The 23771-nt window shown below is 49.9% G+C and overlaps 1 protein-coding gene across 1 annotated transcript in view; it reads left to right on the top strand.

The window, feature by feature from the left end:
* ADCY8 (adenylate cyclase 8) overlaps positions 1 to 23771 on the top strand; it is a 1172958-nt gene that overhangs the window by 936277 nt on the left and 212910 nt on the right. The window contains exon 11 of the mRNA XM_086966223.1: positions 15413 to 15502. Within this exon, the coding sequence (XP_086822349.1) occupies positions 15413 to 15502 (90 nt within the window). The remainder of the gene's footprint in view (positions 1 to 15412; positions 15503 to 23771) is intronic.

The raw sequence follows: 23771 nt of genomic DNA, 5'->3' as shown, positions 1-23771 counted from the left end.
CCAAGCCGATCGGTAGCGTTTGGTCGTGCTGTCAGCCCAAGCCTTGGAGAGCAAGTCCTCTGCTGTTCTCGAAAGGCCAGGCAGCGTCCAGCGTCGCCGGAGAGCCTCCACGCCATCAGGCGCAACGAGCCTTCCAGGACCAATCTGTGGGGCGCTCCCTCCGGATTCAGCAGAATGTGGGGAGACTGGGGGAGTAGGATCGGAGAATCCCAGGAAAGTTCCAGTAGAACCGGAAACCAAACTTGCGATCTCCACCACGGAGTGATCATCACTACCTGCGCTGACTGGCGGCGCAGCAACGCTGACACGCGCGTTATCATCGAGAACGGTGGGAACGCATATCCCTGTACCCCCGACCAGTCCTGGAGGAACGCATCTGTCGCTTCCGCCAAAGGGTCGGGCGCCAGCTGAAATACCGCGGGAGCTGGTGGTCCAGGCGGGACGCGAAGAGATCCACCGAGAATGGACCCCAACGGTCCGTGAGCTTGGCAAACAGGGTAGGATCCAGCTTCCAAACGCTGGCGTCCAAGATATTCCTCGAGTGCTAATCGGCCACCTTGTTTTGGCGACCCGGCAAATACTCCGCCGTAACCTTTACCTGGTGGTCCAGACAAAAGTGCCAGAAGTCCCTGGCTAGTTCCGCCAACATCTTGGGCCTGGTACCACCCAGGTGGTTGATGTAACGGACCGCCGATACGTTGTCCATCCTGAGAAGGACGCAAGATTGTACCCTGTCCTTGGTCCAACATTGCACTGCGAAGGAGCCTGCTAGCAACTCCAAGCAGTTGATATGCAAGGACTGCTCGAGAGCAGACCAGGCGCCGCCCGTGGAGAAATCTCCGCACCTGGCACCCCAGCCGGAACGGCTGGCGTCCGACTCTATCACTATGTCTGGGGCGGAACCGAAAATCGCACGGCCATTCCAGGCCTCCATGTGCGTGAGCCACCACTGCATTTCGTCCCTCACGTCGTCCGATAAGGGAATCAATTGAGAGTACGTCAATCCCTTCCGTAGGTGGAACGCCTTCAAGCGCTGCATGGCGCGATAATGAAGGGGTCCCGGGAAGATAGCCTGAATCGAAGACGACAACAGGCCCACTAACCTCGCCAGTTGGCGCAAGGAAATCATCTGCTTCGCTAGAGTTTGACGCAACTCGTGCCTGATCCTTGCCATCTTCCTGGCCGGAAGACTCAAAGTGGATGCTACCGAGTCTATGGTGAAGCCGAGAAACGTAGCGCACTGCGCGGGAACCAAAAGAGACTTTTTCTCGTTGATCACGAAACCTAGGCCTTGTAAAAGGTTGACCGCAGACTGCAACTGTGACCGCAGCCTCTCGGGGCACTGGTCCATGAGCAGCATGTCGTCCAGGTACACTATCATTCTGACCCCCTGAGCTCGCAAGGCCTCCACCACCGGCCGCAACACCTTTGTGAAGCACCTTGGCGCCGAGGAGAGCCCGAAAGATAGAGTGGTGAACTCGTAAACCTGCTCGTCCCACCTGATTTGGAGGAAACGCCGGTGAGGGGGAAAGATGGGAACCGTCAAGTAGGCGTCTTTCAAGTCTAGCCTGACCATCCAATCGGACGGCCGTAAGACATTGCGCAAGAGATGTATCCCCTCCATTTTGAAATGCCGATACACCAACCACTCGTTGAACTCTTTCAAATTTATCACGGGGCGACTGCCCCTATCGACCTTGTCTACCAAGAAAAATTTGCTTATGAAACCTGAGGGGTGCTCGCAAGCGCAACAAACCGCCCCTTTTTGGAGGAGGGCCGTGACCTCTTCGCTCACCAAAGCCGCATCGCGCTGGGAAAAGGTAATGGGGCGAGGACGTTGTAGCTGACAAGGACGGCCATGGAACTCCATTTGGAAGCCCTGAACCGTCTGCAGCACCCAAGCATCGCTGGTAAGGGAGGCCCATGCAGGAAAGAACTGCGCCAGTCGCCCCCCCACTCTCAGGCTCGCGGAAGGCAGCACACTCAACTCGACCACCGCCTTGCTGTTGGCCACGCTTACCTCCACGTCCTCCGAACTTCTGCCCTCTTGTGGGGTAGAAATTGTTGAACCTGGCCTTGTCCTGATACTGGCCACGTCCGGAGCCTTGACCTCTATCCGAGCTGGTGCCCCGGCCGAACGAGCGGCCCCTGCCTCGTCCGGCCTTGTCAAAAACACGAGGCGCAAAGACCTTCTTAATATTCGACTGGGCACGATCCAAGGACGTAAAGGTGGCCACGAACTTTCCCAGTTCCTTGATGAACGGGTCCCCGAACAACCCCCCCTGGGCCACTGCACCTGCCTCCGACGAGGTGAGATCGCCCAGCTTGGGGTCCACCTTAATAAGCAGAGAACGCCTCCGCTCCGTAGAGAGGGTGCAGTTGGCGTTGCCGAGGAAAATGATGGCCCTCTGGGCCCAGTTGGACAGAACCTCCGGGGAGATCGCGTCGCCCGACACCTTGGCCTCCTCCGCCATATCCAAAATCATGGTCATGGGACCAACAGCATCCAGAAGCTTGTCCTGACACGTGCGCCACGACCTGTCGATCCCCTTCCTAGGATCCTTGACGAATTTATGGAGAAAGGTCGCCATTTTCGGGTCAATGTCCGGGGTCATGGTTACCTTGCCCTCCAACGAGGGCCGGGGACACTCCGCACGCAGGCAGCTCCTAGCGTCCTTGTCCACCGGCTTCCTCAGCCTATTAGCGACGTACTGGGCCACCTTGTCACACGGGACCCACTCAGAAGACCTGGGGTGGACGATGTCGTCCGGGTCCAGCATGTCGGACGGGCCCGCGGAGGATGAGGGCTGAGAAGGCAGCCACGATTGGGAGGAACAGGCCTCATCCTCGGAGTCCGGAGAGTCGTCGTCGTGCTGCTGGTCAGGAGACATAGCAGGTGGAGAAAGCGGAGGAACCTCCGAAGGAAGAGGTGCAGGAGGTTGCGCGTCCTCCAGGGCCTTGAAGGCGCTCTTCACCCTAGCGAAAGCCGCCGAATCAACTCCCCCAGTGCAAGGCTTCTTGGGAGGAGGAGGGGGAGGGGACGAATCCGCTCCGGAGGCCGGAGCCGGCGCCGGAAGCAAGGCGGCGAACTTGGCATAGGCCTCGTCCAGGCGCGCCGAAAGACGTTGCTCCAAGGGGACCATTGCCTGGTCCACCGCGCGATAGATAGATTCGTCGACTGCCTGGTAGAAATCATTGTCCAACGGGACGTAGTTCAGAGGGTCTTCCTCGTGATACTGATCCGCGTCCCCTTGCATCGTGAGGTAAATTAGGCTCCAGCAGCGGGAACGGAAGGCAAGACCAAATGACCCTCCACAGGGCACTCTACTGTCTGGGGGGTCCCAGCGATATGGGTGGCCCAAGGCACACAATTAACGGGCAAGGCCCTGGAAACGCTGCAGCCCTCAGAGTCTCGGGGCGCCCCCCGGCAAAGCGTTCCCACGCCGAAACGGCACAATTGCGACCCCGAAGGGTGTTCGTCAAACAATACAACCCAAAGGGCGTCCATAGAAAAGGGGAAACCTAATTGCGACCCCGCAGGGTGTCAGAGCCGGGAGGCTAGGCATGGGTCCGCTGGTGACAGGAGCGCGCCAGAACACTCTAGAAGCCCCTGGGAGCGGCCCTTCAGCAGACGAGACACCGGCCCCTGGTGGTAGCGCCACCACACCGCACACTACTGGGCAAGAATCGCGTAAGGAGCGCACTAGGCGTCCCGCGACCAATCAAGGGAATCTGTGGAAAAAGGACAGAAAATCGACACCCGGCCCAAAGGCCAAAGGGACCACACAGAAACCCAAAACCCAGGAGAGAAGTAAAAAACCAACTTAACTTGCTGCGAGCAGCGAAGAAAGAGGAGGAGACAAGTACAGCGGAGCATGATGGGAGACACCGGTGCATGGACACTGTGATAGGAATCATGTTTGACTTTATTTTTTCCCCAAATGTTCATGGAAAAAGTAGTTTGTGTTATTTTTTCTTGCTGCTGTAGAGAATAAAGCGATGAAAGAATGGCATAATCCGAAGCCTCCAGTCCTGACATAGAATTAGTGTGCACAGTACTCAAATCATCTATACCATTTCCACTATAGCATCTCTTTCTGGAAGAAAGCAGAGAAGTGACCATATCAGCCAAACGCTTCTTTTGCAAATAACAAATCAATCGAAAATTACTTTCTTTTATAGAAAGTCTGTCATTGATCAACAAAGGACCTGCCCCTCATTTAGTACCTCAGCAATGTGAAAAATATTGCTAAATATGTGGTAAGTTGATTACCACAATTTTAAGACAATGTGGTTTTACTGCATTAGACAATGGCGGCCACAACTTAACGAGGGTGGAGGGTCGGGGTAAACAAAAATAAATAAATACATTTAAAAAATGTACCCGCAGACTGGCTGCCGCCTCTCGGTCCTCTTTGCCCGCTTCCAGGGGCAGGAACCAAAAACAGGAAGCACCCAGGATTCCAGACTCCCGTAGCCAATCCAGTGGCGTAACGAAACATGAGGGGGCCCCCCTGCAAACTACATGGAGGGGGCCCCCTCCCATCCTCCGTGCCAGTCTAGAGCTCTCAGGCCAGCGACCCGCCGTACTGCAGGGCATGCGGGGTTATTGTTACGCCACTGTCACCAATACAGCTGTTATAAGTAACACTGGATGGTGGAGTCTCTCTCTCTCTCTCTGTCAGTCAGTATCTCTCTTTCAGTCAGTCAGTCTATCTCTCTCTGTCATTCAGTCTCTCTTAGTCAGTCACTCTCTCTGTCAGTCAGTCTCTCTCTCTCTCTCTCTCTCTCTCTCTCTCTCTCTGTCAGTCTGTCAGCCAGTCAGTCTCTCTCTGTCAGTCAGTCTCTCTCTCTGTCAGTCAGTCTATCACTCGCTGTCATTCAGTCTCTCTCAGTCAGTCTCTCTCAGTCAGTCAGTCTCTCTCTCTCTGTCAGTCAGTCTCTCTCTGTCAGTCTCTCTGTCAGTCTCTCTTAGTCAGTCTCTCTCTCTGTCAGTCAGTCTCTCTCTCTGTCAGAGTCTCAGTCTCTCTCTCGGTCAGTCAGTCTCTCTGTGAGTCTCTCTATCAGTCAGTCTCTGTCAGTCAGTCTCTCTCTGTTGGTCAGTCTATCTTTCTCTGTCAGTCTCGCAGTCTCTTTCTCTCTCTGTCAGTCTCTGTCAGTCAGTCAGTCTCTCTCTCAGTCAGTCAGTCAGTCTCTCTCTCAGTCAGTCAGTCAGTCTCTCTCTCTCCCAGTCAGTCTCTCTCTCTCTCAGTCAGTCAGTCTCTCTCAGTCAGTCATTCTCTCTCTACCCCAGTCAGTCAGTCTCTCTCTCCCTGTCAGTCAGTCAGTCTGTCAGTCAGACTCTCTCACTCAGTCAGTCTCTCTCTCTGTCAGTCTCTCAGTCAGTCTCTCACTCAGTCAGTCTCTCACTCAGTCAGTCTCTCACCCAGTCAGTCTCTCACCCAGTCAGTCTCTCTCTCAGTCAGTCTCTCTCTCAGTCAGTCTCTCTCTCAGGCAGTCTCTCTCTCAGGCAGTCTCTCTCAGGCAATCTCTCACTGTCAGTCAGCTCTCTCAGAGTCAATCAGTCTATCTCTCTGTCAGTCAGTCTCTCTGCCTCTCTCTCTCAGTCTCTCTCAGTCAGTTTCTCTCTACCTCAGCCAGTCTCTGTCAGTCAGTCTCACTCTCAATCAGTCTCTCTCTCTCTGTCAGTCAGTCACTCTCTCTCTCAGTCAGTTTCTCAGTCAGTCAGTCTCTCGGTCAGTCAGTATTCAGTCTCTGAGTCAGTCAGTCAGTTTCTACTCTCTCTCCACTCTCTCCATTCGCTCTCTCAACTCTGTCCACTCTATCTCTACTGTCTTTCTCTCCACGGTCTCTCCTCTGTCTCTCTCTCCACTGTCTCCCTCCACTCTCTCTCTCTCCACCCTCTCTCCCTTCTCTCCCCACTCTCTCTCCCCACTCTCTCTCTCCACTCTCTCTCTCCACTCTCTCTCTCCACTCTCTCTCTCCACTCTCTCGCTCCACTCTCTCGCTCCACTCTCTCGCTCCACTCTCTCGCTCCACTCTCTCTCTCTCCACTCACTCTCTCTCCACTGTCTCCCTCCACTGTCTCCCTCCACTCCCTCTCTCTCCACCCTCTCTCCCTTCTCTCTCTCTCTACTCTCTCCACTCTCTCTCTCCACTCTCTCTCCCCACTCTCTCTCTCCACTCTCTCTCTCCACTCTCTCACTCCACTCTCTCTCTCCACTCACTCTCTCTCCACTCACTCTCTCTCCACTCACTCTCTCTCCACTGTCTCTCTCTCCACTGTCTCTCTCTCCACTGTCTCTCTCTACTCTCCATTCTCTCTCCACTCTCTCTCTCCACTCTTTCTCTCTCTTTCCACTCTCTCTCTCTCCACTCACTCTCTCACTCCACTCTCTCTCTCCACTCTCTCTCTCCACTCTCTCTCTCCACTCTCTCTCTCCACTCTCTCTCTCTACTCGCTCTCTCTACTCTCTCCACTCTATCTCTCTCTCCACTCTCTCTCTCTCTCCACTCTCTCTCTCCACTCTCTCTCCACTCTCTCTCCACTCTCTCTCCACTCTCTCTCTCCACTCTCTCTCTCCACTCTCTCTCTCCACTCTCTCTCTCTCCACTCTCTCTCCACTCTCTCTCCACTCTCTCTCTCTCTCCACTCTCTCTCTCTCTCCACTCTCTCTCTCTCCACTGTCTCGCCATGCTCTCTCCACTCTCTCTCCACTCTCGGTCTCTCCACTGTCTATCTCCACTCTCTCTCCACTCTCTCTCTCTCTACTCTCTCTCTCTCTACTCTCTCTCTCCACTCTCTCTCTCTCCACTCTCGGTCTCTCCATCTCTCCAGTGTCTCTCCATGCTCTCTCCACTCTCTCTCCACTCTCAGTCTCTCCACTGTCTATCTCCACTCTCTCTCCACTGTCTACTCTGTCTCCACTGTCTCTCTCCACTCTCGCTCTCTCTCTCTAGCCACTCTCTCTCTCCACTGTTTCTCTCCACTGTTTCTCTCCACTGTTTCTCTCCACTCTCTCTCTCTCCACTCTCTCCCACTCTCCCTCACAAAGTAGTGTGCGTTCCATGGGTGTCCGCAGAAATGTTTCCAGGGGGGCACATTTTTAACTTCATCACCATCCCCCTTGCACCCTTCTCCCCTCTGCCTTGCACCCTTCTTGCCCTCCCTCTTGCACCCTTCTCCCCTTCCCCTTGTACCCTAGTCCACCTCCGCCTTGCACCCTTTTCTACCTTGCACCATTCTTCCCTCTGCCTTGCACCCTTCTCCCCTCTGCCTTGCACCCTTCTCCCCTCTGCCTTGCACCCTTCTCCTCTCTGCCTTGCACCCTTCTCCCCTCTGCCTTGCACCCTTCTCCTCTCTGCCTTGCACCCTTCTCCCCTCTGCCTTGCACCCTTCTCTACCATGCATCCTTCTCCCCCTCTGCCTTGCACCCTTCTCCCCCTCTGCCTTGCACCCTTCTCCCCCTCTGCCTTGCACCCTTCTCGGCCCCCCTTTCCCTCTCCCTGCGGACGCCCATGGTGTGTTCTAACAAGCGTGTTTACCTGAGGGCACCATTTTGCTGCCTCGTCCCTTTTCATGTGAGCTTTGCCCTGGAGAATACTCTGTCTGGGGGCCCCCACTCCCACCCTTGTCAGGGTCCCGAGCACTGCTCTGTGCTGTCTCTTGCTCATGCTCTCTGAGGCCCCCACCCCATCCTTGTCCCTGTCTCTTCTCTTCTCTTGTGGGGTGGGCCCCCCACCCTTGCTTCTCTTCTCTTGTGGGGTGGGCCCCCCACCCCATCCTTGTCCCTGTCTCTTCTTGGATGGGGGCCTGTCCCTGTCTCTTCTCTTCTCTTCTCTTGTGGGTCCCCCACCCCATCCTTGTCTGTCTCTTCTCGGATGGGATTTACAAAAAGGGGGTGGTGATGAACGGAGTGTCTGAGTTAAACAGACCACTCTTACCCAGTCCAAAGATCAGGGCTTGATCCATCACCGTTATTTATCTCACTGCCCCATCCCAGCTCAGAACCTGGCTATATGCAAATCAGTCTGTCCCTGGCCCAGTGCATCATGGGAACAGGGCAGACTAAACTACCAAGCCAATTCTTCACCAGAAAGGAGACAAGCTACCGGGGACCGGTTTCTGGCATTTCAGCCTTCTTCGGCCCGGCTTGCTTGAATCCTGATGGAGCAGTGAGAAAGGGACTCATGTCTGAGTATACCCTGCCACACCTATAGTGGCCAAAAACGATTTACAAAAAGGGGGTGGTGATGAACAGAGTGTCTGAGTTAAACAGACCACTCTTACCCAGTCCAAAGATCAGGGCTTGATCCATCACCGTTATTTATCTCACTGCCCCATCTCAGCTCAGAACCTGGCTATATGCAAATCAGTCTGTCCCTGGCCCAGTACATCATGGGAACAGGGCAGACTAAACTACCAAGCCAATTCTTCACCAGAAAGGAGACAAGCTACCGGGGATCGGTTTCTGGCATTTCAGCCTTCTTCGGCCCGGCTTGCTTGAATCCTGATGGAGCAGTGAGAAAGGGACTCATGTCTGAGTATACCCTGCCACACCTATAGTGGCCAAAAACGATTTCTCAGATGTGAGACCCTTGCTCATTGCACCATCAGGATTCAAGCAAACCGGGCCGAAGACGGCTGTAATGCCAGAAACCGGTCCCCGGGAGCTTGTTTCCTTCCCAGTGTAAGAATTGGCTTTTGTAGTTTGGTTTGCCCTGTTCCCATCATGCACTGGGACAGGAACAGACTAATTTGCATACAGCCAGGTTCTGAAACTGGGATGGTGCAGTGAGCTAAAAAACGGTGTTGGATCTAGCCCTGATCTCTTGACTGGGTGAGAGCTTTCTGCTTAATTCAGAGACTCTGTCCCTCACCACCCCTTGTTGTAAATATTTTTGTCCACCCTAAGCGTGGAAGGGTATTCTCAGATGTGAGACCCTTGCTCATTGCACCATCAGGATTCAAGCAAACCGGGCCGAAGACGGCTGTAATGCCAGAAACCGGTCCCCGGGAGCTTGTTTCCTTCCCAGTGTAAGAATTGGCTTTTGTAGTTTGGTTTGCCCTGTTCCCATCATGCACTGGGACAGGAACAGACTAATTTGCATACAGCCAGGTTCTGAAACTGGGATGGTGCAGTGAGCTAAAAAACGGTGTTGGATCTAGCCCTGATCTCTTGACTGGATGAGAGCTTTCTGCTTAATTCAGAGACTCTGTCCCTCACCACCCCTTGTTGTAAATATTTTTGTCCACCCTAAGCGTGGAAGGGTATTCTCAGATGTGAGACCCTTGCTCATTGCACCATCAGGATTCAAGCAAACCGGGCCGAAGACGGCTGTAATGCCAGAAACCGGTCCCCGGGAGCTTGTTTCCTTCCCAGTGTAAGAATTGGCTTTTGTAGTTTGATTTGCCCTGTTCCCATCATGCACTGGGACAGGAACAGACTAATTTGCATACAGCCAGGTTCTGAAACTGGGATGGTGCAGTGAGCTAAAAAACGGTGTTGGATCTAGCCCTGATCTCTTGACTGGGTGAGAGCTTTCTGCTTAATTCAGAGACTCTGTCCCTCACCACCCCTTGTTGTAAATATTTTTGTCCACCCTAAGCGTGGAAGGGTATTCTCAGATGTGAGACCCTTGCTCATTGCACCATCAGGATTCAAGCAAACCGGGCCGAAGACGGCTGTAATGCCAGAAACCGGTCCCCGGGAGCTTGTTTCCTTCCCAGTGTAAGAATTGGCTTTTGTAGTTTGGTTTGCCCTGTTCCCATCATGCACTGGGACAGGAACAGACTAATTTGCATACAGCCAGGTTCTGAAACTGGGATGGTGCAGTGAGCTAAAAAACGGTGTTGGATCTAGCCCTGATCTCTTGACTGGGTGAGAGCTTTCTGCTTAATTCAGAGACTCTGTCCCTCACCACCCCTTGTTGTAAATATTTTTGACCACCCTAAGCGTGGAAGGGTATTCTCAGATGTGAGACCCTTGCTCATTGCACCATCAGGATTCAAGCAAACCGGGCCGAAGACGTCTGTAATGCCAGAAACCGGTCCCCGGGAGCTTGTTTCCTTCCCAGTGTAAGAATTGGCTTTTGTAGTTTGGTTTGCCCTGTTCCCATCATGCACTGGGACAGGAACAGACTAATTTGCATACAGTCAGGTTCTGAAACTGGGATGGTGCAGTGAGCTCAAAAACGGTGTTGGATCTAGCCCTGATCTCTTGACTGGGTGAGAGCTTTCTGCTTAGTTCAGAGACTCTGTCCCTCACCACCCCTTGTTGTAAATATTTTTGTCCACCCTAAGCGTGGAAGGGTTTTCTCAGATGTGAGACCCTTGCTCATTGCACCATCAGGATTCAAGCAAACCGGGCCGAAGACGGCTGTAATGCCAGAAACCGGTCCCCGGGAGCTTGTTTCCTTCCCAGTGTAAGAATTGGCTTTTGTAGTTTGGTTTGCCCTGTTCCCATCATGCACTGGGACAGGAACAGACTAATTTGCATACAGCCAGGTTCTGAAACTGGGATGGTGCAGTGAGCTAAAAAACGGTGTTGGATCTAGCCCTGATCTCTTGACTGGGTGAGAGCTTTCTGCTTAATTCAGAGACTCTGTCCCTCACCACCCCTTGTTGTAAATATTTTTGTCCACCCTAAGCGTGGAAGGGTATTCCCAGATGTGAGACCCTTGCTCATTGCACCATCAGGATTCAAGCAAACCGGGCCGAAGACGGCTGTAATGCCAGAAACCGGTCCCCGGGAGCTTGTTTCCTTCCCAGTGTAAGAATTGGCTTTTGTAGTTTGGTTTGCCCTGTTCCCATCATGCACTGGGACAGGAACAGACTAATTTGCATACAGCCAGGTTCTGAAACTGGGGTGGTGCAGTGAGCTAAAAAACGGTGTTGGATCTAGCCCTGATCTCTTGACTGGGTGAGAGCTTTCTGCTTAATTCAGAGACTCTGTCCCTCACCACCCCTTGTTGTAAATATTTTTGTCCACCCTAAGCGTGGAAGGGTATTCTCAGATGTGAGACCCTTGCTCATTGCACCATCAGGATTCAAGCAAACCGGGCCGAAGACGGCTGTAATGCCAGAAACCGGTCCCCGGGAGCTTGTTTCCTTCCCAGTGTAAGAATTGGCTTTTGTAGTTTGGTTTGCCCTGTTCCCATCATGCACTGGGACAGGAACAGACTAATTTGCATACAGCCAGGTTCTGAAACTGGGATGGTGCAGTGAGCTAAAAAACGGTGTTGGATCTAGCCCTGATCTCTTGACTGGGTGAGAGCTTTCTGCTTAATTCAGAGACTCTGTCCCTCACCACCCCTTGTTGTAAATATTTTTGTCCACCCTAAGCGTGGAAGGGTATTCTCAGATGTGAGACCCTTGCTCATTGCACCATCAGGATTCAAGCAAACCGGGCCGAAGACGGCTGTAATGCCAGAAACCGGTCCCCGGGAGCTTGTTTCCTTCCCAGTGTAAGAATTGGCTTTTGTAGTTTGGTTTGCCCTGTTCCCATCATGCACTGGGACAGGAACAGACTAATTTGCATACAGCCAGGTTCTGAAACTGGGATGGTGCAGTGAGCTAAAAAACGGTGTTGGATCTAGCCCTGATCTCTTGACTGGGTGAGAGCTTTCTGCTTAATTCAGAGACTCTGTCCCTCACCACCCCTTGTTGTAAATATTTTTGTCCACCCTAAGCGTGGAAGGGTATTCTCAGATGTGAGACCCTTGCTCATTGCACCATCAGGATTCAAGCAAACCGGGCCGAAGACGGCTGTAATGCCAGAAACCGGTCCCCGGGAGCTTGTTTCCTTCCCAGTGTAAGAATTGGCTTTTGTAGTTTGGTTTGCCCTGTTCCCATCATGCACTGGGACAGGAACAGACTAATTTGCATACAGCCAGGTTCTGAAACTGGGATGGTGCAGTGAGCTAAAAAACGGTGTTGGATCTAGCCCTGATCTCTTGACTGGGTGAGAGCTTTCTGCTTAATTCAGAGACTCTGTCCCTCACCACCCCTTGTTGTAAATATTTTTGTCCACCCTAAGCGTGGAAGGGTATTCTCAGATGTGAGACCCTTGCTCATTGCACCATCAGGATTCAAGCAAACCGGGCCGAAGACGGCTGTAATGCCAGAAACCGGTCCCCGGGAGCTTGTTTCCTTCCCAGTGTAAGAATTGGCTTTTGTAGTTTGGTTTGTCCTGTTCCCATCATGCACTGGGACAGGAACAGACTAATTTGCATACAGCCAGGTTCTGAAACTGGGATGGTGCAGTGAGCTAAAAAACGGTGTTGGATCTAGCCCTGATCTCTTGACTGGGTGAGAGCTTTCTGCTTAATTCAGAGACTCTGTCCCTCACCACCCCTTGTTGTAAATATTTTTGTCCACCCTAAGCGTGGAAGGGTATTCTCAGATGTGAGACCCTTGCTCATTGCACCATCAGGATTCAAGCAAACCGGGCCGAAGACGGCTGTAATGCCAGAAACCGGTCCCCGGGAGCTTGTTTCCTTCCCAGTGTAAGAATTGGCTTTTGTAGTTTGGTTTGCCCTGTTCCCATCATGCACTGGGACAGGAACAGACTAATTTGCATACAGCCAGGTTCTGAAACTGGGATGGTGCAGTGAGCTAAAAAACGGTGTTGGATCTAGCCCTGATCTCTTGACTGGGTGAGAGCTTTCTGCTTAATTCAGAGACTCTGTCCCTCACCACCCCTTGTTGTAAATATTTTTGTCCACCCTAAGCGTGGAAGGGTATTCTCAGATGTGAGACCCTTGCTCATTGCACCATCAGGATTCAAGCAAACCGGGCCGAAGACGGCTGTAATGCCAGAAACCGGTCCCCGGGAGCTTGTTTCCTTCCCAGTGTAAGAATTGGCTTTTGTAGTTTGGTTTGCCCTGTTCCCATCATGCACTGGGACAGGAACAGACTAATTTGCATACAGCCAGGTTCTGAAACTGGGATGGTGCAGTGAGCTAAAAAACGGTGTTGGATCTAGCCCTGATCTCTTGACTGGGTGAGAGCTTTCTGCTTAATTCAGAGACTCTGTCCCTCACCACCCCTTGTTGTAAATCTTCTCGGATGGGGGCCTGTCCCTGTCTCTTCTCTTCTCTTGTTTGGTGGGCCCCCCACCCCATCCTTGTCCCTGTCTCTTCTCGGATGGGGGCCTGTCCCTGTCTCTTCTCTTCTCTTGTGGGGTGGGCCCCCCACCCCATCCTTGTCCCTGTCTCTTCTCTTCTCTTGTGGGGTGAAGCCCCCACCCCATCCTTGTCCCTGTCTCTTCTGTTCTCTTGTGGGTGGGCCCCCCACCCCATTCTTGTCTGTCTCTTCTCGGATGGGGGCCTGTCTCTTCTCTTCTCTTCTCTTCTCTTCTCTTCTCGGCCCCCCACCCCATCCTTGTCCCTGTCTCTTCTTGGATGGGGCCCTGTCCCTGTCTCTTCTCTTCTCTTGTGTGGTGGGCCCCCCACCCCATCTGTGTCCCTGTCTCTTCTCTTGTGGGATGGGCTTTGCTTATCGAGAGGAGAGAGTGGGGGCCGGGCTCTGTGCTGCCTCAGAGGAGCAGTGGAGTCTGCTGTCTCTGGGGCCCCGTCCTCGTCCTCGGGACTGCCTCTGGCTCTGACTGAAGAGAAACAATGTATATTGATACTTTGTTTCTCTTCAGTCAGAGGGAGGGGGCGAAAGGGCTCCGAGCAGGCTGCACCTGCTTCAGATGCAGAGGGAGAGAGGCTTGCTTTAGCAGACCTCTCTCACAGCTCTCAGAAGAGCTGAGGTGGCCGGGGCCCCCTGGGGCCCCCTTCATTAACTGTAGAGAGTGAGGCCCCCCGCACTGCGGGGGCTGCAGGGGCGTTTGTTACGCCCCTGAGCCAATCACAATGCTGCTGAGCAGCAGCTTCATGATTGGTCTGAGCGCTGTGGCTCGGAGCTCAGAGAGGGCCTGGGGGCCTGGGCAGGACTGTATTGGTTGGCCCAGAGAGGGTTGGCCAAAGTCATGTGCACTTAAGTGAGTACCTACCACTCCTCCACTGTTCCTGTTAGAGCCCCCCCTTCCACCCCTAACCAGAGGAGCCACTGAAAAATAAAATGATAATAACGTTCATTATTATCATATTATTTTTCCTTTTTTAACTGCTCACAGAGCAGTGGGACGATGCTTCTCTGCCTTAGCGGTAGAGCCGCCACTGGCATTAGAAATTAGATAAACCTACATCACGGCACAGGAAATCTGTATCTATTGGCAGTACTGAGAAGAGGGTGATAATTATATGCCGTTAAACAAGGAAAAATGCAAAGTAAGGCTTTTGGAACCTAAGGCAATTTACATTTTTCTGTTTTGCTGCTCCCATTTACTTAGGGATTTACAGCCTTATTCATGAAGGCTAAATCGGCTCGCAAAGGGCCGGATTCTGAGAATCCGGCCCTTTGCGAGTGCGATTTTTGCATTTGGGATTCAGCATCCCAAATGCAAAAATCGGTAATTGCTAAATCGCTAAATTGCGAGGAATTACATTTAAGGAATCTCTATTTGAGATTCCTTAAATGCAATTCATGAAGCATTTGAAAATTGCGAAAATGCAATTTTGGGTCGCTATTTACCGAGAGGTCAGACCTCTCGGTAAATAGCAAAAACTTAGAAAAATGCTTTTAAAAGCATTTTTCTAAGTTGCATGTTGCACACACACATGTCCTTTGGACATGTGTGTGCGCAACACCTGTTTCAATTTGCATTTAAGGGGTGCTACAGGGTGTCCTTTGGACACCCCTGGCACCCTTTAAATCGATATCTTATTTGCGAGTAGCAAATTGCTAATCGCAAATAAGGAATACTCCCCATGCATTCCTATGGGCCTTTTGGCCCATAGGAATGCATGGGGAGTATTCCTTATTTGCGATTAGCAATTAGCTAATCGCAAATAAGGAATCAGTGGGAATCGCAATTAATATTGCGATTCCTACATGATTACCGTTTTGCGAGTCTCAAATAGCGATTCCTTATGATTCGCTATTTGAGCCTCGCAAAACGGCCCGATCATGAATCAGGCTGTTAGACTTTTTAGTGCCATTTGTAGCAATTTTGGGCCTCTTGTGTCCATTTATGGTAGCCCGTTAGACTGCTCTTTAATGAGGTACAGGTACTGACTTTTTCCTCGTGTTATTCCCTTTTTAAAACTACACTTGCAGTAAGACCATGAATACCAAATACAGTATTGCAATTGACAATTTATGGGAATCATTCTATTTGTCTGAGAAACTCACTGTTGAATATGAATAAACAATAATTCAGGTCCATAGGTTTGTTATACGATGATTTACAGCATCTGTTGATCACGGCAGTGTTCATGTTTTCTACTACTACTACAGTAAAAGTGTATTATGTTTCATCATTGAACCAGTTCCTCACAGGTTACCTTTTCCCTTTTGCCATAGCTATGGTGTGATCTTGACAAGTCAACAGCCTTAAAGAACCAGACCTTCAACTCATCAGCCTCTTTCTCTGACATCTGCTTCTATCCTGAGGTATGTGTGTTAAATATTTCTTTTGGCAGCGCTGTGAATCGCCAAATTGGCATAGTGAGTGCTATGTGCAAAAAGCTGTTATTTGTCATTATTTGAGGAGCACACTGAAGTTAAGGCACTTTCAATCTTCTGCAGTGTCAGAGACCAGAAGTGCTAAGAGGTGCTAAATGATTCCATAGTTGAATAGTGTTCAAAATCATATTTTACCATCTGTGGGGGTTGTTCAAAAAAGGTAACTCACACTTGTGAGTAAGCGACACATGTAAGTTTACTCTTACATTTTTGACTAACTTTATTACTTTTGGTTATTCATCATTTTTTTTTGTATAAAGTGATCTAAAATGGTATACTTAGAGGTCTCCACCTCCTTGAAACCCACTGCCTGGTGTTCTAGAATTATTGGAGGTCTGCTTGAAAGCCCAGGGATGCTGGTGGGGCCTCTATTTCTCTCTCCAGCTCCTGAGATTAATTGCATCAGGCACATGGGGCACCAAGGCAGAGTAAGAAAGGGGTGGGAGAGATGAAAAGAGAGTGAGATATCAGGGAGGGAGCGGAGAAGGAGAGAGGATGGATGGATGGATAGAAAGAGATAGGGAGAGGGGAGGAAGGGAGCAGCACAAGTTTCAGCATTTCTAGTAGAGATGCTTCTGGTTCCCCAGTCCAAACCTGAGTGGAGCCAAAGATATAAGTGCAACCTATTACTGCCAAAAAGGAGCAGTAGTAAGTCAGCACCAGGCATGGCCAACCGTGTTCATGGCCTCTTCGCCTGGAATTTGATTCCTTTACCCCTCTGCAGAGTTAGGCAAGGTACCTCTGATGACAACAATGTGTCTCCTGTCTAAATCTCAGAGGAGATTCAGGAACCGGAGATTCAAAAACCGCGAAAAAATGTTTTTGAAACACGTGTCAAAGATCTTGATGTTTTCTAAATTAAATATAAATTAATTTAATGGGACCGGGTTCATAGAGGGATGGAACTGGGAAATAATGAAATATCATTTCTATAAAAGAAATATTGTAGTGCTGTCTGCTTAAGGCCAGGGCAGGCTTGAAAGTTTTCAGTACTGTTTAGTGCATGTCCACACTGTACCTCTTGATGCAATGGATGTTAGTCTGTTCCCACAGGTTCTTTACTGTGAAAGATTGCATGAATGGTTTTAAGCACTTATCCGCTTTCACGGTATTTTGGTCCTCAGAGGCTCTCCTCGAAGGAACAGTACGAGTCCAGACATACATATCTCTATGTGCTAATGACGTTTCCACAATCAGGCGGTGCGATATTACCCTTTGATTCAGGATTTTTGGACCACACTAATAATTTGTGTTAACATAATTTGCTGTTGATGTCACCGCATTTCTGGGATGAAATATTTTATCACCAGATTTCAGCAATGCCGTTTAACGTCATGTCAAAACCAGCGCACCTTTAGGACTGTAGACTGAATAACCGGCAGAAATTCCCTGTGTTAGAAGTGTATTTGAGAATCAGCAGTTTTTACCTGGCTTGCTCACAAAAAAACAATATGGTTTTGTGCAGGCTATTGAATTATCAGGACCTACCAAAAATCAAGAAAAATATTTGTTTAGCTGCTTTGCCAGTTACATTTCCATGGGGCATATTTACAAGGGCTTTATCTCCGCTTTTTTGGCTTAAAAAGCCCAAAAAGCGGAGATAAAACTAACGCCCTATTTACAAGAGGGAGCAAACATGAATAATCGCATGTTAGCACCCTTTCTCCCAGCGCCTCCCTTTGCATCTCTAATGAGATGCAAATTGGGCGTCACTGGGCGTACCCCGGATGGACTACCTTGCAAATATCGCTGTTTACATCGCAATATTTACAAGGCAGGCCGCAGGATTTTAGCAGACGTTAGATATTGGCAAAAACGTCCGTTATCACCAAAATGTAATATCTGCTAAAATCCTGACTTACCTATATTTGACATAGGGGGTGGATTATGCTGTAATGACCACAGGGTCGTATCAGCAAGGTTATCGCCGTTTTGCAGGGAACATCACGGGAAAACCAGCAATGTTCCCTTTAAGACGGCGATAACCTCGCTATCTCTGGAATTTTGATCGCCCTGGAGAAACCGCGTTGTTAATAACGAGCTACCAGGGCGATACATTTCAGAGATAGCCTGCGATAAGAAATGTATCGCTAAGCACGGCCAGCGATAATAATCGGTGGCCATTGATAATATGCCCCCATATTTCTCAGTTTTAATCTGCATGGCAAGGAAGCTCATTATGTTTTACCTTGCAAAAATCTTTCTCATGGCCAAATATTCAGAGAATAAACTGTTTGATAATGTATATGGTCGTGAGGGAAAGTCAGTTCTATCGCATGGATCTATTTTCATTTTTTTAGAAGTGATCCGAATCTGAAATTAACATTCATTGTTGATAAAATAAGAATTGGAAATTCTAGATATTATGTTTTCCTTAGAATTGAATGTGTTTATAGCTTTTCTATGCAGGAAACACACAGCGGAAAACTCATTACTATGGCAGGGGATGTTTTGTAGTACAGAGGCACTGGGGCTGTTGTGTCTGGGCCTCCTGCAGAGCTGGACCCTGCTGTAGCTCAGAGGAAGTTAATACATTTCCATAAATGAAATGCATGGACGGTTTTGGCTAAGAAAGTGTGAGCTCCAGAGAGCAGGTTGCAGGCGGCGTCCTGCCTATTTCTGTGTTAAATGAGGCTGTATGTGTGGTCTGAAAGGAGGTGAGAGAATCATGGCTGATGGTTTATTTAGCAGACACAGCCTTCCCTGCTCATGATATGATGCTGGCATGAACTGCTCCAGTGCATCTATGAATTAGGGATGAGACTGTAGCAGCACCAGTGGGATGAAGTAATTCGGGTGTTACAGCTGTGAAACGTGTACTGTCTTCCATAAATAAGCGGTTTCAAACTGAAAAATACTGAATGTATTTTTCATGCGAATAAAAGTGTAATTTCTCCTTCAGGACGTCACGGTGTACCGGCTCTCCACACTTCACTGGGAATTCTTGGAATGCGCTGTACCCTTTTTTTGTGCTCCGAAGAGCAGGGTCAGTGCCATGGAATTTAATAATAAACAGTGCCACGGGGTCTAAAAGTAGGTAAACTAATATTCGCACTCATAAACTCGGATATAAGAGAACTCTGCCAATATATATGAGAGGCGTGCACTGTGCAATAGATTATAAAACATTACCAATGCCTAGTAGGCCAGCTCCATATCCGAGACTTTATGTATACAGAGAACAAAATTATACCTCACCCACACAGGAAATCTTTACGCCTCAGATGCTCCCTTACAGGAAAATGTTTTTCCTACACATTTCTCCGTGCTCATGTTGTCTCATCTGCAGGGCTACGTATCTTGGAAGAGTGGCAGGCGTACATAACAAGGACTGTGTGAAGGGTCTTCAGACAGTAGCTTGTGGGACCTGAAGGATGCAGTGTGCCTAGCTTCTGCACATTCGTGAAATAATCATTCACATACCATTATGAAGCATAAAAGGCCAATAATTTGTTAACTTCAAAACAACTTTAACATAATGTCAAACTTCTTCAATACATCGTCCCCTCTTCTCCCAACAACTCTAACCATCCATCAACCTTTCACACCCCAACACCCCATACCTTGGCCTCATTCTGCCCCATTCTGTCCCCTTTCACTCACTGACCTTCCATTCCTCAGTCTCTCTCTCACTTACACTGCCAAACTTCCTGCAATGAAGCCTGCTTGTCCTGTTCCAACAACTGCACACACCATCTTCCCACCCTCGTGCTCCTCTCAACCCCTCTGTAGCGTATTCCAAGCCAGGCTACCCGCCAATGACTACACCACACACGGAGCTTAGTAATACACATTGTTAGATTTGGGGGTCTGTAGTTGGCACAGGTAGGTACTTGTGACAAATAAGGACCCTTGCCTCTAGTCAGAGTAAGAGGGTACACTAATAAAATAACCCCTGCTCACCCCCTTGGTAGCTTAGGCACAGAGCAGACAGGCTTATCTCAGAGGCAGCGTGTAAAGCATTTGTGAACACATACAGTAATCCTGTGACAACACTACAGATGGACACCACACAGGTTTTATATAAAAAATAATTATTCTTTATATAGATTTAACACAAGACCACAAATGACAAAAATCCTCAATGCCCTACTTAAAATGGTAGAATTAGCTTAGCACTCTTTAGATCTTAAAATGTGACACCTTGAGTCAATGTACCTTAAGATGCGACACGTAGGGCAACGAAAGTGTTGCAAAGATGGTGATGCGTTGATTCCTTACTGTGTTTCCGGGGCGATGCAGCGAGTAACGCCACGATACGATAACATTTTGGTGCAAAGAAATAAAGACATTGTTCTTTCTTGATGTGTCACGCTTCTCCGATGTTGCGAGAAGTCTCGACTCGATGCGTCAGCTGCAGCGGCGACACCCTTCTTTTGTGATGCGATGACAGCGGCGACCCTATTCTCCGATGATGCGAGACGCTTCCGCTCGATACGACAGCTGCAGCGGCGGCACCATTGTTCCGTGATGCGACGACAGCGGCTTCGACAGCGGCACTCTTCTCCGTGCAAGCGAGGCGCTTCTGCAATGCATTGCGACAGCTACAGCGGCGACACCCTTGTTCAGTGATGCAACGACAGCGGCTGCGACAGGGACACACTTCTTTGATGTTGCAAGACGCTTTTCGTGATGCGTTGCAATGCGACAGCTACAGCGGCGACATCCTCGATGCAACGGCTGTGACGGCGACACGCTTCTTCGATGTTGCGAGATGCTTCCAGCTCCTTGCGACACGTAGTCCCTCAGAAGACCCAAAACAGCAGCAGGCACTTCCAAAGAACACTTGGGGAGCTGGGGGTTGAAGTCTGTTGTCCTTGAGACTTCAGCAGGAGGCAAGCTCCTCTCTCATGCCCTTGGAGATCCTTCACAAGTTGAATAAAGTGCACACAAAGTCCTTTCTCCTTTCTGTGGCAGTCAGGCAACCACTGCAGGCCAATCCCCCAAGCAGCACTTTAGCTTAGGGATAGTCTCTACTCAGTTTCTTCTGGTTCCTCTCCTCAGCAAAGGTTTCTTCTTTTTGTCCAAAAGTGATCTAACTCTCTGGGGTTTGGGTCGCCTCTTTTATACTACTTTCTCTTTGTTCTCTGAAGGCAGAGAGGCATTTGCCTAGTCCAAAACAGTACTGGTCAGTCCTGGGGCACTCTTCTGACATGACTCTTTCTTTCCTTTCACAGTTCAGGGCAGGACCTTCAGACGCCCCACAGGAGGTGGAGCGAGTATTTTGGAGGGAAGGCACAGCCCTGGAGCACTCTGTTGACATGACTCTTCTCTTCTTTCACAGTGCAGGGCAGAGACATCAGACGCACCGGAGGAGGTGGAGCCAGCATTGTAAGGGAAGGCACAGCCCTATTCAGGTCCCAGGTGCAACTCCTCCCTCCCATCTAGATGAAGATCTCTCTATTCACCACTGGGCTGACTCACCCTGTCTCCTGGAATCCCCCAGCCCCTGTCATTCAAACTCCAGACAAGGAATACACAACCTAGCAGAGGCAGGATTGGATAGTTAAACAAAAAAATACCTACTTTCTAAAAGTGATATTTTCAAACACAGAATGTTAAAATCAACTTCACTAAAATATGAATTTTGTTCCCTGAGTCAGTTAGGATTGTCAGATGTAATAATCTAACTGCCCATTCGGGCCTATGGAGAATAGGTAACCTTGCAATAGTGAAAAACGAAAATGAATGTGTTTAATGGCAGGTTTAAAATATAAGTTTTCGTAGCTACCAAAAAGAATATGATAAATCTCCAGATCCTGATAAAGTATAAGCGCTGTCAAATACTGATCCCCCACAAGGTCTTTTCATGGTGTCTTCATTTCTTGGCATGGTCAGCTACTGTTCTAGATAAATACGAGACTTTGCCACTGTAAGCGCTCCATTGAGAGAGCTGATGAAAAAGAATGTTTTATTTCAGTGGTCACATGAAAGTGAGAACAGTTTTTAGAAAATCAAACAAGCCATTGAAAATGTTACTGAAATGGCTTATTTCAATCTGAAACTTCTTACAGAGGTTGTTGTAAACGCTAGCCCAGTTGGGTTAGGTGCTATCCTTGTACAGCAAAGTGGACATCCGAATGCTCAAAGGCATATTGTGACTTATGAAAGAAGGAGTTTGTCCCAACCAGAATGGGCTTACTCACAACCTGAGAAAGAAAGTTTAGCAGTGGTTTGGGCATGTGAAAACTCTCATGTATTCCTGTACGGAAAGCCTTTTATGCTGGTGACAGATCCTCAAGATTTCCTAACAATATTTAGCAATTTAAAGGCAAAGATGTATCCTCGCATTGAACGCTGGGGGTTACGGCTACCACAGTACAATTATAACATTGTGTATTGTCCAGGAAAAGATCAGACGTTGTGTACTACTTTTCCAGAATGCCCATTCACAGTCATAGCATTCTATCCAAGTTAGTTCAAGCTTATATCAACTTTATCGAAAAATCAAACACAACAGCTGCCATTTCCCTAGTCCAGATTATCACTGCAATGAGCAACGATAGTGACATGCTAAAGTTGAAAGATATAATTATGCCTCGTTCATGGAACCAGCGCACTTGACCACTCACCAGTGAGAGTGAATACCAAAAATACAGGAATGTCATAAAGGAAACGTCCATAAGTCATTAGGGTGTTATATTGCCTGAGTTCAGAATCTTGATTCTGGACAGTCTGCGGTAGAAAATGATTGAAGTGCCACACGAAGGACACAGGGGAATCATTGCCACGAAATGAGCTCTTTGAGACTGAGTCTGATTCCATATCTCAAAAAACGAGTTCAGAAAGAATTAAAGGCCTTTCATCTATGCAGCTGCCAATCTACAAAAGTTACTCAACATATGAGAATAGCCATTGACTTTTTCTGTCCACTCGACAACCGACATCACCTGATGGTGATTGTGTACGAATACTCAGGGTTTCTATTAATTGGGAATCTCTCATCCACCACTCAAGAATGAGTCATTGAAAGACTGGATGAAATCTTTGCACCAAGGAGTGTTCCAGCGATACTAAAATCTGATAATTGCCTTCCTTTTTATAGTCGGGAGTTCAAAGACTTCTTAAATCATCTAAGGTTTGAAGCATGGGAGCGCTAGAGGGCGCACTTGCAAAATGGCCGCACCTATGTGAGGCTCTTGCTGCCTGGAGGTGATATCCTTTAATTATCCTATCTCACTGCCATCTGCGCTGCCAATGTCCGTGCGATACGCCTGAGGGGATCTTCGTGCACCTTTGTCTCAAGTTTGGTGCGGATTCGCCACTCCTGTCCGGAGCTGCGGGTGGCTGGAGCTCCGTCCGTGTTGAGACCTGAGACCGTCCGGATCTGCTGGCCGGCTTGCTGAGCGACTGTGGGTCGCGGCGCGCCACGAGGCGTGTGGGCCCTTCTGAGTCTTTTGCGGCGGGGCTGCCGGGTGCTCTGCTCCATCGGACATCCCGGCACACATCTGCGGTGTGGGGCGGCCAGCGGACCGGCGTGACACTTACCGGAGGCCCTTGCTGCGTGTTGGGAGGCGGACTGGTCTGTCCTGCTGGTGCCGGTCCCTACATCTCCTCTTTCCCGCCGGCGGACCTGGCGGCTGTGGGGGCGACTGCCGGAGTGTGATTCAGGTGAGGCGGGGTGGTTGTACTGCCTGCTCGTGCCCCTGAGTGCAGCTGCCATCTGTGGGCGCCCTCCTCTGGTACTTACCCGTTTTTCTAGGTGGCCGACCCTCCTGCGCTGTGCTTCTCTGCAGTGTTGGCCATGCTCGAGCCCTGAGAGCGGACCCTGCCTGATTTGCTGCGGCGCCATTGGCGCATTAGGTGAGGCTGCGGAGCTTGCAGGTGGGGGGAGATCGCCCTTGCACTGTGGACTGCGGATTCGAGGGGGCGCAGCTGACTGCGGGGGACATGACTCTGAGGTCCCCTCCCTGGATTCTTACGGATTAGGGGCTGGTGCTGTGGTGATACTGCGAGTCCCATTCGCGTTTGGGGAACCCATTGTTTGAAGCCTTGCTGCCTGCTGTGTGCCTCCCGTGCTGCGTTGCTCTGGCTTCCGCCTCCTTGCTGACTGTCCTGCGACTGGGGGGTTACGCTTCCTGCCCTGGGCTGCCCCTTTGCAATTCTGCCGTACTGTATCCTGGAGCTGGGGAAGGATCCCTGTGGTGTGCTACTGGCTTCATCTCTCGTGCTCTCCCCCTTTACTACCCCAGCCATT

The sequence above is a fragment of the Lissotriton vulgaris genome, chromosome 4_1 (assembly GCF_964263255.1).
Source record: "Lissotriton vulgaris chromosome 4_1, aLisVul1.2, whole genome shotgun sequence".
Lineage (NCBI taxonomy): Eukaryota > Metazoa > Chordata > Amphibia > Caudata > Salamandridae > Lissotriton > Lissotriton vulgaris.
This window is presented reverse-complemented; position numbering and strand designations above follow the sequence as displayed.